A 13,813-nucleotide genomic window follows, 5' to 3' on the forward strand; every position below is an offset into this window, starting at 1 on the left:
TGCAAAGCAGCAGTTCTCGGGAACTGGTGCATCACCATGAGCCTGTGAAATGTAGGCAGGGTCCCATGACTCCTCCCTGTGAGTCTATCACATTCTGTTTTTTTCGGGGACCATCGGGAGGAGCTAAGGAGGATGGAGGACTCCTGGTCTGATTCCTGCCTAATGCCCCAGTGCCTTTTCCTGCCTGACCCAGCCTGTCCAGAGGCCTAGAAAAGGCCTTTGCCCTAGGCTGCTGAGAGAGGCAGGGGCTGTAGCCTGGAGTCATGACCTCCCCTCTCCAACCCTGGCCAGCCCCAGGCCTACCTTTTATGCCCCCCACGAGCTTCTCACACATGATGCTCTGGCGGTCTTGGCCCTGAAGCCTCTTTAAATTTCTCCTCCGGAGCTGGGCAACGATCCAGGCACCGAGCAGGCTCACTGAGAGGCAGAAGCAGTAGGATGCTCAGAGGAAGGTAGAGGTCTGGGGAGATCAGTGACTTCTTTCCCAGGTTTCTTTCCTTGGCAAGAACCCCTGCTGTCCTCACCTCCTAGGTAACCCATTCAGTTGTCTCAAATTATGAAGTGCCCCGGGAGGGAGGTGCTCTGCATCCCATGGGAAGTTTTGTGGAGCATCTAAGGTGCATGCCTACCCTTGTCTGCTTCTACCCCTCGGGTCCCTTCCCAGCTAGAAACTGGTCCTTGTGCCGGAGACTGGACCCACTCTACCAGGCTGCTGGTCGATCGACATACTTAGTCAAAGACTAAGTCCCAAGCCGTTGCCCCAGCAGCTACATCCCAGCCCTGCTCCTTAGACAGGCATTTGCTTCTGACAGTTTCCCATGCTGAGGCTCCTGTAAATTGCTGTGGATTGTGGGTTGCCCATGGCTCCTGAACCAATCTGGGCCCTGCGAGGGACCCCAGAAGAACAGGAAGACAATTCCCCCTGGAGCTGACTTATGTGTCGCTTTAATACTTCTCACGTCCCGCCTGCTCTGATGTTTTCATCTCCTTGGAGGAACAGTACTCTGCATTTGTTGGTTGTCATAAATGCAGCTGACCCCACCCCCAGCTGACACCTCTCACCCAGCCCCACCCTGCCCATCACTTTTACCCAAGGGGAAGCAGCACAGAGTCCCGATGGTGACCCCGAAGCCAAATCCACTGCCTTCAAAATAGTCCCGCATGATGGGGGGAGCACAGGCTGGCAGGCCTTCAGTGCTGAGCTGTCCTGGCTGTGGGCAGGGGTCTCCTGGGAAAACAGAGGAATGTACAGGCCGGGGGATGCTGGGCCACAAGCTCTAGGACAGGATCACCGAGGAAGTTAGGGTGGCAGAAAGAGTTCTGGGAAGCAGAGGGGAGGGGGCTTCTTACCCCTGCCATTGTACCACGGATGTGGCATCTGCCTACTTGGGTAACATGTGGATAAAAAATGAACCTCAACCTGTCTCTCCCCCACACACACATAATACACACACACACACACACACATACACACACACAGAGCCCTACCATCATCACTGCTGTGGGGTTAGGATATCCTTGGCCACCTGATTCAAAGAGCCAACTCATTGGAAAAGACCCTGATGCTGGGAAAGATTGAAGGCAAAAGGAGAAGGGAGTGGCAGAGGATGAGATGCTTGGATGGCATCACTGACTCAGTGGACATGAATTTGAGCAAACTCCAGCAGGTAATGAAGGACAGAGGAGCCTCGTGTGCTGCAACCTCCATGGGGTTGCAAAGAGTTGGACACAACTTAGCAACGCAACAACAACAACAAAGGATAGCTTGCCCCCCACAATGCTATAACCATCCTGGCCAAACGTGAGCCTCCTCACCAGGTCTCTCTGCATCTCAGTACTACCCTCGCTTGGGTACCTGCTGGGGTTTTACAGAAGGGACCCTACATGGCTCTATGTGGCAACCTGGGGCCCCAGAACCCAAGTCTTCAGGGGCAGAATCAGGGATACTCCCCACACAGAGTCTGCTACCCAGCCACCCTGAACCAAGCCCCCAGCTGAGGAGGGCTGAGGCACCAGATCCCAAACCCCACCAAGCACTCTGGGTCACTCACCAGCATGCCAGAAGAAGACATTGGGCTGCAGGGCCCCAGGGTCCACCTTGGTGACAGCTACTAAGACATCCCGTAGGGAAGTGTTTCTGATCTCTGCAATCTCTTTTTCAGAGAACAGCCTGGGAGTGGGAGAGGTGGGGAGCTGTTGAGATGGGTGAGCGAGGCAGGCCCCTAGGCCCAGGAACCCAGATGAAGGAAAAGACACAAAGTGTTGGGGAGGGAGTGGTGGGTCAGCTGGGAGTCAAGGGCCCATGGGGGCCATTCATGGACAGAGGGTCTGGGACCCAGGCCGAGGTAGAGTCTGAGGCGGGATCCAAGCAGGCCTTACCCATTCTTGCTGTTCTCAAACCAGTAGCGGTCGCCATCCCGCAGACGCACAAACTGATCAAGGACGATGGTGCTGAAGAGGGGTCCAGGGTCCCCGTGGCTCTCCAGGAGCCCCCCAGGGAGTAGCTCCAGCCGGGACAGGTCCTGGTTGTACAGGGCCGCCGTGGCCTCCAGCACCTGGAGCCAAGAAGGGAGAGGAGTGAGTGCAAAGATGGAGCACCTGCTCTCCAGCCAAGAGCTGGCTCCCAGAGATCAGCCCCAGGGATCATCATAAAAAAGTGACAGTGACGATAAGTCACTCATTATGCCCTGGGCACTGCTCTGAATGCTTTCTATAAGTTGACTCATTTATGAGAATTCTCTCACAGACTCAGCTGCTTATTTTATCAAGTTAAAACAAAACAGGCAGGCAGTCCCCTAGGTGACTTGTTCTTGAAAAGGTATAACAGTTGAAGGTCAAAATCAGCACGAAAGTTGAATGGTTGAATGATGAGTCAGAAAAAACTTCTAATCTTTACAGGTTAAAAAAAAAGTTTGGAAAATCGAATCCCTTCATATTCATTGCCTTTTAGAGACAGTATACGAACAGTGTCATTCACCTGACCTTTACTGTAGTTCTTTTCTCCACAATGTAAATAATCACTGTGTGCTATGTTGTTCTTAGTCTCTCAGTCGGGTCTGACCCTTAAAGACCCCATGGACTGTAGCCCGCCAGGCTTCTCTGTCCATGGGATTCTCCAGAATACTAGAGTGGGTTGCCATGCTCTCTTCCAGGGGGATCTTCCCAACCCAGGGATTGAACCCAAGTCTCCTGCATTGCAGACAGATTCTTTACCATCTGAGCACTGGACCAGCTTAATTCCAATGAGGCCCAACTGAAGTTAAGGATTTGCTGCCTTTGGCATAACTGGTGATTCCTATCTACATGTTGATTTTATAAAGGTTTCAAGCCTCGTGGACCTATCACTTCTTTATAACCTTTCAATTCTCCACTTTCCAATAATTTTATAAAATAGTGAGGGCAAAAGCAATAAAATAATTATTGACTGCTAGCTTCCACAGTGGCTCAGAGGTAAAGAATCCACTTCCAATGTAGGAGAGGCAGGAGATGAGGATTCAATCCCTGGGTCAGGAAGATCCCCTGGAAGAGGTATGGAAACCCACTCCAGTATTCTTGTTGGGAAAACCTCATGGACAAAGGAGCCTGACTGGCTACGGTCCATGGGGTTGCAAAGAGTCAGACACGACTGAAGTGACTGAGCACAACTGTAGAAGCAGTGCTGTGCCCAAAAGGTAAGGCAGCCAGAACTGGTCTGCTGGCTGGCAGGCCATGCCGTTTGCCCAGGTGATAGCTCAGAGTGTGACAGCTGACTCTCCAAAAGCAGCTTGAATATTGGCATACGAAAGTACAGTTTGTTCTTGAGTTAAGGACCTCCTAAGCTCATTCAGGGAGTTCTTGGGAAGAGTAAATGAGATGAACCCTATTAAGTGCAACAGATGCTCTCTAAACATTTGCTGGATCTGCACAATTGCAGAGTCTAAACCTGATCCTGCTGGTCTGGTAACTTCCATCCTGGTGTGTGATCCTGCGAAAAGTGGCCTGGGTGAGCTCTGCCCCGCCCACCAGGTGCTTGCCTCTGGTGCCTGTCTTGCTGTCTGTCTTCTGTGTCTCAACCCAGTGTGCCCTGGACCTCCCCCCCGGCCCTACCACCAGGGGCCCAGCCCCTCCTCACAGTGCTATCACTCGGGGAGAGGGCTGGGTTGATGTCCTGCCATCTGGTAACTGGAGGCAGGCCCAGGGTTGCCCTGGCCTTGGTGTAAGAGGGCAGGCCCAGATCCCGGCCCCGGAGCAGGCAACTGGCCAGGTGGTCTGTGCGGGAAAACTTCAGTGGCCCAGGCCAGAAATCTGGGGATGAGATACCAAAGAGTCTGAGAGAGTTCCTGGACCTCATGCCCAGGTTCCCATCAGCCCTAGGACCCCAGCCATACCCACACAGAGGGAGCTGTGGTCTGCAGGTCAGAAGCTCCATCAGCAATGAGAGAGTGTAGGTTCCCCATCCCTCGTCGCCCCCCAACCGGCATGCCTCCCTGCCCAATTCTGGAGCTCCCACTGAACTTCTTCCCAGGGGCCAGGGCTGCATAGCCTGCAGGGACAGCCTCAGCCTCACCTCGCATGTCTTCCACCACCACATGGTCCTCTCGCTCAGCGATCTGGGAGGCCATGCCCAGCAGTAGTGCATCCACATCTTCAGCTCTTTGTAGGTTGGGGTGCTTTAGGGGTGGGGAGAAGGGAGAGGTGTGGCTAAAGAGGCCAGAGGTTGGGCAGTCAGGTTCCCTCAACCCCACGCTTTGGGTCTTGGGCCCACCCAGTCCTGCTGTTTGCTCCCAAACTGGGGGGTCATTCTTCCTCTACAGCTTGGTTCCCCACTCAGGATGAACAATGTCCCCATCCACCTAGAGTGCATGCTGATAGGACACAGGTCTCCGCAAGCACAAGGGACCTAAAACTTTACCTCTGTCTTAGGAAACTTGATGGTACAGTTGCCAAAGGCACTAGGTCTAGGTCTTGGCTCTTGCTCTGTTAGCAACCAGTTGTGTGACAGGACCTGTCTGAACTCAGTGTCCTGCCCTTAATAAAAGGGCCTTATTAATAAAATAAGTAAAATAATACAAAGGTATTAGCAGGACACTGACTTCTCTTTCAGCCCAGATCTATGACTCTGTTTTCCTCTTCCCTCTTCCCTCTTACCTCTTATGAACACACTACATGGAGTATCTGATTTTGCTTTAAATGAATGGTTAATGCTCCTTACCCCTAGTGATCTGGACAGATGATTCCTGTTCATCTCTCAGAATTCCTCCCTCCACCTTGCCCTGCTCACACATACACATTCACACGCTGCCCAGGTGTGTCTAACTGGGAAGTTTCATTGGGGGAAGGGATGGCTGGGGTATTCCAGTGCCTACAGGGGAGAAGGAAAACCTAGGAAGAAGTGACCCATGCAGAGCCACATCAGCACAGCCCCCACACCCGTGCCTCACACTGCCCTGAGGTGGGGGAGGAGACTGACATTTGACTGTGCACAGTTATCTGGTCATCTCAGACATTGGTAGGGGAGAGGGTTGAGGTGCCCCGGGCTGCCTCCTCCACCCCAGCCCATCCCAGCTGGCTACCTCAGTCTACTGCCCACCTTTACCACACACCCTCAGACACACACACACACACACACACACACACACACATGCCCTCAATCCTGACCTCTCGGCTCCAGTAGCTGTTGCAGACCCGGAGAGCTCTGGGGACACTTGAGTTCCTATTGATGACCCCCTGGAAGTGGCAGCTGGCATTTCTGAAATGAAAGGAGCAGGTTAGTGGTGACTGAGGCTATGAAGTCCTAATATCAGGCAGGCATCAGCTTTGGTCTCCAAAGCTAGAGCCAAGGACCCAGGTCATTGCTTCCTTAAGGTGGTGTGTGGTCAGGTCCTGAACAATCTGATTTTTGGATGGTCCCTCTCCCCACATTAAACCAAATTTCTAAAACTGTATCTCATATTTTGCCATGTTTCATTCTCTCTAGCTCTCTCTCAACAGATAAAGATATGGATATGGGTATAGATACAGTTACAGATAAACTGTCAACTGAAAAAAAATGCACAACATAAGAGTTGTGAGTTCCGGTTTTATTCAGGGAACTTACTGAGGACTATAGTCCAGGAAACAGTCTCTGAATAGCTCTGAGAGGACTGCTCCAAAATGGCTGGGAGAGAAGCTAGTGTATATATATGATTTTGGCTAGAGAATGGGTGCAAACACCCATCTCTGTAGAAGTTTACTGCTAGTCATGAGGATCAGTTATCCTGGTTAATGGTTTTTGTGTTTTTCTATGTATTGGGAGATAGAAGAATCTGGAGCCATTAAAAATATTTTTTTCTGAGATATCTCTAGCTATCTAAGGAGTCTGTTTTTTCAATGCAGAGTGCCTTATCCTTTTTTTGGTCCCAAATTCTATTTCAGGGTATACTGTTGGAAGATAGCTGCAGTGGTTAATTCCACAAGCAGTTCCTTGTGGAATTGGATGGTGGGCAACATTCTTTATATATATTTATATTTATGTATGTAAATTAAAACATATAAAATGGATTATTAATCATTTTTTGAAATTACTTGTCTAAGGATAACTCAAGTACTACAATTTCTTAGCCATCATCAGCCATATCCAGAAATTGTTCTAGAGTAAAAAAATCAAATCCATGAATTGTTTTAAATTATAATGCAGCTGGACAAAAAATAGACGGCCATGCTTTGTTTTATATACTTTTAACTTAATATGTGTACGTTTTTAAAGTTTCCCTCTCATTATTTTGGAGCCAACACTTTTCTCTTTTCTTCAGCTCTCACACATTTTTATTGTAATACCCTCCAAAGGCTTTTAAGCTCCATGCTCTGTTCTTATAGCTAAGAATGCCCCCAGTGTAGTGTCAACACCTGAGGTGCAGACCTGGGCGCTTTGTGATTCACCCTCTGAACCTTATTGATATCTACACCAGTTGCAAAAAAGTAAAAACCACAGTGATTGGAACTCCCCTAGTGGTCCAGTGGCTAAGGCTCTGTGCTCATAATGCAGGGGGCCTGGGTTTGAGCCCTGGTCTGAGAACTAGATCCCACGTGTGGAACTAAAATATCCTGTGTATGCTGCAATGAAGACTGAAGATCCCAACTGCCACAACTAAGACATGGCATGGCCAAATAAATATTAAACACACACACACAGTGATGTATTTTTTAAAACAATTGTCCTTCTTTCCTTCCCTATTCACTCTTCCCTGGGGAATGGGCATACTTCAGATTGATAAACCAATCCTGAGGGTAGATTTTTCTCAATATGCACCTCCACCCCTCTACACACGAACATCTGAGCCCCTCCCTCACCTCATGTAGACGCCAGGGGGCACCATGGTGGAGAAGAACTGCTCAGAGGCAGCCAGGAACTCCGGGGAGATGCTGGGGTCCAGGAAAGGGCGGTATCCTGGCAGGAGTGGAGAGGAGATAGGATTGGTAAGATTGAGCCCTTAAATCACCCAACTTCCCCCCGCCCCCACCAAAAAAGTTACAGCAAGTTCTCCCTTCCTCCCTCCCCATCCACTCACCTGCATATTCCGGGGGCATTTTCCGCAGGAAGCTGGGCAGCCACTGATACATGGCGATGTTCTGAGAGTCAAGAGAGGGGAAAGGGGAGGCCAGCGCTGGAACAGCCAGGCCACGAGAGATCTGAGCTCAAGGAAGGCTTAGGTGGGAGATGAGGACCAGGCAGGGGCAGTCATGGGAGAGACTCTCAGACAGAAGAGGTGCGGAGGTTCCTGTTCCCCACAAACAACCAGGGCAAGCGGGTAGGGAGCGGGCTGCGAAATGATAATGACTGGAAAACCTCCTGCAGGAGCAGCGCTTTGCCTGCTTATCACCCTCAGGGGCTTTTCCTAGACGGCAGCTCTCTGGAGAGGGGGTGTTTCTGGCGGGGTCGTCCAGGACCAAGGGCTCTGGAGTCTCCTGGGGACCAGGCCGTGGGGGACCCACCTGGTAGGTGGCGATGACCCTCTTGCGCGCGTGCTGAAACAGCTCCTCGTCCCCCCAGAGCGGATGCCGGCGGGCCAGCCTCTGCGCCCACAGGTTGTGATAGCGGAACCAGAGCAGACCCAGCGCCTGCAGGAAGGGCTCGCGGTTCCCTCGCTCGGCCCCGAAGGCTGCACGCACCGCGGGGACGCAGGGAGGAGATGAGCGCGGGCTGGAGCGCCGGGCGCCCCTCGCCGTCCCCCGCCCGCACCTCGCCCGGCCCCCGCCGCCTCACCGTACAGCCCCCGCGGCCCGCGGCGGCCCGTGGTGGGATCCGGCGGTGTCCACATGAGCAGCGGGGCCTGCGCGGCCCTCGGGAAGGCGGGGTCGGGCCCCGACGCCAGCTGCCCCCCGGAGAAGCTCCGCAGCTCGTCGCTCCAGGAGTGCGAGGAGCCGTAGATGGCGCTGCCGTCCAGCCAGCCGGTCGCCTCGTTGGTCTGCGGGGACGGCGGGAGGCTGAGCCGGGGGTCGGGCGGCCAGGCGGGTCCGGGAGGGCTGAGGGCCCGCGGGTGTCGTGGGGGCGGCGGGATGGGATCGTCTCCGCGGCTGCCTCGGGTCCCGCCAGCCCCCCATCCCCGGCTGCCGCGCTCACCAGGTCCCGGGGGTTGCTGGGGCTCTGTCCGGTCTCGGGGTCCCAGCGACTCCTCTGGAAGGGCAGGACCACGTCCCCGCTCCGGTCGCGGTCGAACACCGGGTCTCCGGGCGGGATGTGGATGTTGAGGAACTCGGCTGGGCAGCCAGACTTTTCCACGCTCACCAGGTCCGACAGCACGTGGTAGCCTGCCGGCAATTGGGGAGGGCGCGGTAGGGCCAGCAGGGGCCCCTGAGCCGTGTATCTAGACCCCCAGCCCCTTCCCTTCAAGCTTTAAAAGACTCAGAAGCCATTACGGGCAAGTCTAAGCCTTGACCTCCCCACCCCTTACCAACCCTTTGTCCAAGGTGTTTTCATTGTCAAGTTTGGGCTTCTCCTTGGTAACTGGGAGGTGCCTGTGAATGTGCCTAGGCAGCAGGGCTGGCAGCACTGGCTGCGACATGCAGCTGGGAGCAGCCTGCCCAGAGGGCCTGCCGGCCTCAGTGGGATGCTGCCCACTGAAAAGCACGTAGGGGCACCAGGGATGGCCAACAGGAGCTGAGCATTCCTGCTCAGAGCCAGAGACCTCCAGTCAGTGGGGTCAGGCCCACCTAGCACCCCCATTTTGCCAGCCCATCCTCAGCCTTCGTACCAGAATCAGCACCCTACCCTGAAGCTGTCCTAGGAGCCACAGTGGCAGAGTGAGAACAGAATCCCACCATGAGCCCTTCCGGGATTACGCCCATGGTCCTCTCTTCCCACTCCCATCAACAGCTTAAGGTGGTGCGGATTCATGCCTCTCCCTTCTCCCCCTGCTCCCACGCCTACCCCACCACCCCACTGACTCCTCTCCCATCTCTCACACCCCTCTCTCAGACCCTCCATCACTTCTCTCTGTCACTCCCTGATGACATAGAGGTGTCAGACACAGAGGTGTCCAGCTGACCTCGCAGACCTCCCTTCCCCAGAGGTTGAGGCCCTCACCGAAGAAGACCCCCAGCACTGTGCGGTTTCGCAGCGAGGCCAGCCCTGCGGGGCCCCTCATGGTGGTGTTGCTCAGGGCCCGGGGGTTGGGCAGGTGAGGCTCTCCCAGGGGCTGGTACACGCCATCTGCATAGCTGGCTGGGACCAGTCGCTGCAGCCGAGAGCCTAGTGGAAGAGAGGGAGACACAGGATGAATTCTCAGGGGGCTCTTGGGCCCCTCTCCCAGGCTCCTTCCAAACCACAGATTCTAAGACCGTAGGAATGAAGGAGCTTTTGCAGGTACCAGCCAGCCCATGCTCCTTAGTGGTGACTACTATCCTGACTCTGGTCTCCACTTGGCTCTCACCTACCTTTGCTGCCCCATCTGTGCTCCATGAGGTTGTTGTACCACCCATCAAATCGCTGCACCTCCCATGAAATGGAGTTCTGAGATCCTGTGTGAGAACAGAGGGAAGGGGCAGCTGAGCAAGTCAGTGCACAAGAGGACAGGCTGGGTATGGGTCCAGGGGGCCTGGCACTTGGAGCCGCTGAAAGTGGACACCCAGCACAGTGCAGGAGGAAGGGTGCAGAGGGAGATCACCCAGGGCAAAGTGATGTCCAAATTCAAGCCCAATCTTTAAGCTGCTCAGTGGGGAAATATGGCAGGGAGCACTAAAGTTGTGTAACTGGTGTGTATGGATAAATGGCCTCAGAGAGGATGAGTAGGGTGGAGGATAGCAGTGGCGATGGGGCAAGGGAGGCAGATATCTTCTACTACCCTCACACCTCAGCTTCCTGGGGACAGAAGCTCTTCCTAGCCCTAAAACATCACACAGTGCAAGAGTCAGCCACTCTTCCACCCAGGGAAGGACGTCATTCTGTGACTCACCTGTGGGCAGGGGCAGAATGGAGGGGGCTTGGCCCTGTCCCATTGAGCAGAGCTCAGAGTAAGGGTGTGAGCCATGGGGCTGTGGCTTTGGGGCCTGTTGCTACTCAGGTCTTTTTCCCAGTTTCTTGGGTGGGATCAGGGACTGACTGGTCATGTGGATAACCTTGCTGCCTCCTCATTATGTTCCCCACATAATTCCTCCTACTGATTCTACTTTATTCTCCAAAAACTAGGATCTAGGAGGAAGCACTCAGCTGTTGAGGGAAGAACTCAGGCAGTGGGGGCAGAAGGAAGAGAGTAGATGTGGAGCAAGTATGCTTCTGCTCAGTAGATCAGATGACCAGCCAGATTCCTTTCCTTAGACTAGGAGGTTACAGGGCTTAGGCTCCCTCTCTGCTCACCTCAGAGAACAGAGTAAAGAAAAGGACTCTCATCAGCCAGAGAGAGACCCATTCCTCTAGTTGTTGTTCCACTCAGACCAAGGACAGGATCTCAGAGCTACCTTCCTACCCCATGACCGCAGAGCTTGCGCATCAACACACTTATACACATAAACTCACCAGGGGATCTAAGATGGAAGATGACTCAGGCCATGATGTTTGAGCAAAGAATTCAACTAAGGAACCAGGACTTGGGGCAGGAATTAGGGCGGCCACACACATGTGATTTCTAAAATATAATGAGCCAATGGCAGAACAAGGAGGCCGCCTCTTGGGTAGGGCATGGGGGAGAATGCCTCTGGGAATAAGAGGCAAGAGCTGGGGGAAAATGGAAAATCCAATGCCCAGTTAAGGAGAGGACTGGGAGGAATGGGACTGTGAGCAGCTTTGGCAAGGGAGAAGCTGCAGGGGCTGTCTCACCATCCTATAGCCTCCAGCCAAGACCGATCATTCTACAAACTTTCCCTGCTTTCTCTTCTTGCATCTCCTACCCCTGATGATCAGGGACTTGCTCTTTTACACCTAATTTGTGGCAACTTAAGTCCACTTTTCTCTGCAGAGACCCAGACTACAAGAGAATGGCCTCAGATTCTAGTAAGAGGCTGTGCAAAGATGAAGTAACAAGATGAAACTCTTATGGAACTTATTGGGCTGCTGTTTTTTTTTTTGGCTGCACCCCAAAACTTGCAGGATCTCAATTTCCTGACCAGGGACTGAACCCAGGCCATGACAGTGAAGGCCAGGAATCCTAACCACTAGGCAACCAGGGAACTCCCAGATCTTACTGGGTTTTGTTTTTATCGTATTGTTTTAAGACACTGGTGACTTCGCTTCAGCTTTGGGTCCAAACCGAATCCAAGATTCTTTTTTGTTTTGTGCATCTAATCAGTCATTTCCTCTATGAGGTGTCAGGGGTCCTGACTTTATGAAGAACAAGAAAAGATAGAGGAGAGAGAAAGGGCCCCCAGATTGTAAGGAATACAATAGTAAGTACTGACACAGCAGTTGATGGCTCTGTAGTTCTGAGTGTTTGGAGGAATTTTTCATTCCATTACCATTCATCTAATCAAAAGGCTTGAAATGAGCACTCACCATGTACAGGGTGCTGTGTTAGCTAGGGACTAGGGATACAAAGGTGAAAAACGACTCAGCTTCTGTCCTTGGAGGATCCTGGAGAATCCTGGATTCCTCTGCTCCTAGCCATGCTTCTCTAGTCTGTACTTACCCATGGGCATCCATGGTCCAACTAGGAGTGTCCATGCCAGAGCAAAGTGGAAGCTCATGATGAAAATGTTAATAGGGCTCAGATGTTAGAAAACCCTAAAATGGAGACCCTAGAAAAAAGACAAAGGATGGAGAAAATGAGCTCCAGCAGTTCAGAAGAGTCGGGGTCTCTGGAAGCCCCTCGAGATCAAGGCATGGAAGTGGGCCAAGGCCAGGGTGTATAGCAAATGGCAGAAGACTCACTCTCTCCCAGGAATCTCATTCATTCAACAAACACTTGATAAGCACCCACTACATGGTGGGCACTGACCTAGGCACTGGAGATTAAGTGATAAAGCAGACAGAAACCTCTGCCTTCCTGGACTTACTTTACTTTTGAAGATTAATTGGAAACCTTGTTTTTTTTTTTTTTTTTTTTTTTTGTCTATGCCACACAGCACTCGGCGGAATTCTAGCTTCTTGACCAGGGATCGAACTGATGCCCCTTGCAGTGAAAGTGCAGAGTCTTAACCACTGGACCACCTGGGAAATCCTGGGAAGCCTTGCTTTGACTCGTCTTCCCATAGTATGTGTTCCCTGGACACAGTCTTGTTTGACGGCTAGAACACTGGGTTGAGGCCAGGATGCTGTGCAGCGGCCAGTCCAGTAGTGTGATCTTGGGCAGGTCACTCATCTGCTCTGGACCTTGGTTTCCTCTTCTGGCTATGAGAATATACAAGCCTAAACTGTCTACCTCCTAGCCTGGTCACCAAGAATCAAATGTGAGAATGAGGTTGAATTCAAGGCAAGAAAATTGACAAGTGTTACGTAAATGTGATATAGAGAGGGTAGGCTGGAGCTTGGCTTCTCTGGGCAGACACAGAAGGGATGTAGCCCCAGGTGCTCATGTGTTTGGTGCTGGCTTCCTGCTTTCTCTCTCTCTCTCTCAGGCCAGCAAATCACCCAGGAATGATGGGGAAACTGAGGCAGCAGGGGACTCAGGCTGGGACCCTTGAGAGGTGCAAGGCCAGAGAAGACCTCCTAAAGGCAATCTGGAGATTAAACAAACAAACAAAAACTAGGCCCACTCATAATTCAAAAGCTCAGCATGCCACTCTCTCCACCCCCAGTGAAGGGCTTTGAATAGTTAAAGCCAAAAGGCTGGTCCCACTGAAGTGACCACAGTGCCCCTTCCCTGACCTAGGATGTCTTGTCCCTTTCCCTCAGTCACCAGTGTACCACTCAACCAGTATAAAAAAAAAAAAAAAGCATGCAGTGAGCTTTCAGGCCAGGCCAGGCTACCTGAAGGGCAAAGTGGACATGCTTCATAACCACTCCTTCAGGGTGGGTAGCCACAACCATTTACTTCCCAACAACCTTGAAAGGAAAGCAGAGCCTCATGACAGGGCAGTGAAGCCCTAGGCAGTGATAGTACCAGGAGAGAACACAGGTGCCGGGTTCTTTCCCCAAATGGCTGCTTTTCAGACCCAGAGTCCCAGAGTAGTGAGTTCCCTGGGGTAGGGAAAAGATGAGTCAAGGCCATAGGCATTCCATCTTGGTCCCAAGGGTGGGCAAAAGGGGAAAGCCTGGACTCTAAAAGCCCCAAGTTCCCTCCTTGACATGATGCAGTGGCACCAGGAGGCGCTCCAAAGACAGCCCCTATGTCCAAGCGAACTAGGCCACCCAACATTCCCAGTTTCCGAAAAACCCAGTCTCCCCAATCCGGGGAGGATAGGTCTTCACAGGCTCATTTTAGCCTCA

The 13,813-nt window shown here is 52.6% G+C and overlaps 1 protein-coding gene across 1 annotated transcript in view; it reads right to left on the bottom strand.

The window, feature by feature from the left end:
- Nucleotides 1-12,229, bottom strand: part of DUOX1 (dual oxidase 1) — a 31,710-nt gene extending 19,481 nt beyond the window's left edge. Inside the window, exons 1-15 of the mRNA XM_070469361.1 lie at nt 12,075-12,229; nt 9,892-9,975; nt 9,542-9,706; nt 8,579-8,766; nt 8,222-8,423; nt 7,951-8,117; nt 7,527-7,587; nt 7,309-7,405; nt 5,638-5,728; nt 4,547-4,649; nt 4,112-4,284; nt 2,380-2,555; nt 2,052-2,170; nt 1,091-1,228; nt 304-417 (exon numbers count right to left, since the gene is read on the bottom strand). Of these exons, the coding sequence (XP_070325462.1) occupies nt 304-417; nt 1,091-1,228; nt 2,052-2,170; nt 2,380-2,555; nt 4,112-4,284; nt 4,547-4,649; nt 5,638-5,728; nt 7,309-7,405; nt 7,527-7,587; nt 7,951-8,117; nt 8,222-8,423; nt 8,579-8,766; nt 9,542-9,706; nt 9,892-9,975; nt 12,075-12,132 (1,936 nt within the window). The 5' untranslated portion in view covers nt 12,133-12,229. The remainder of the gene's footprint in view (nt 1-303; nt 418-1,090; nt 1,229-2,051; nt 2,171-2,379; nt 2,556-4,111; nt 4,285-4,546; nt 4,650-5,637; nt 5,729-7,308; nt 7,406-7,526; nt 7,588-7,950; nt 8,118-8,221; nt 8,424-8,578; nt 8,767-9,541; nt 9,707-9,891; nt 9,976-12,074) is intronic.
- Between the last annotated feature and the right edge of the window lie 1,584 nt (nt 12,230-13,813).

Source organism: Odocoileus virginianus, chromosome 6 (genome assembly GCF_023699985.2).
Source record: "Odocoileus virginianus isolate 20LAN1187 ecotype Illinois chromosome 6, Ovbor_1.2, whole genome shotgun sequence".
Lineage (NCBI taxonomy): Eukaryota > Metazoa > Chordata > Mammalia > Artiodactyla > Cervidae > Odocoileus > Odocoileus virginianus.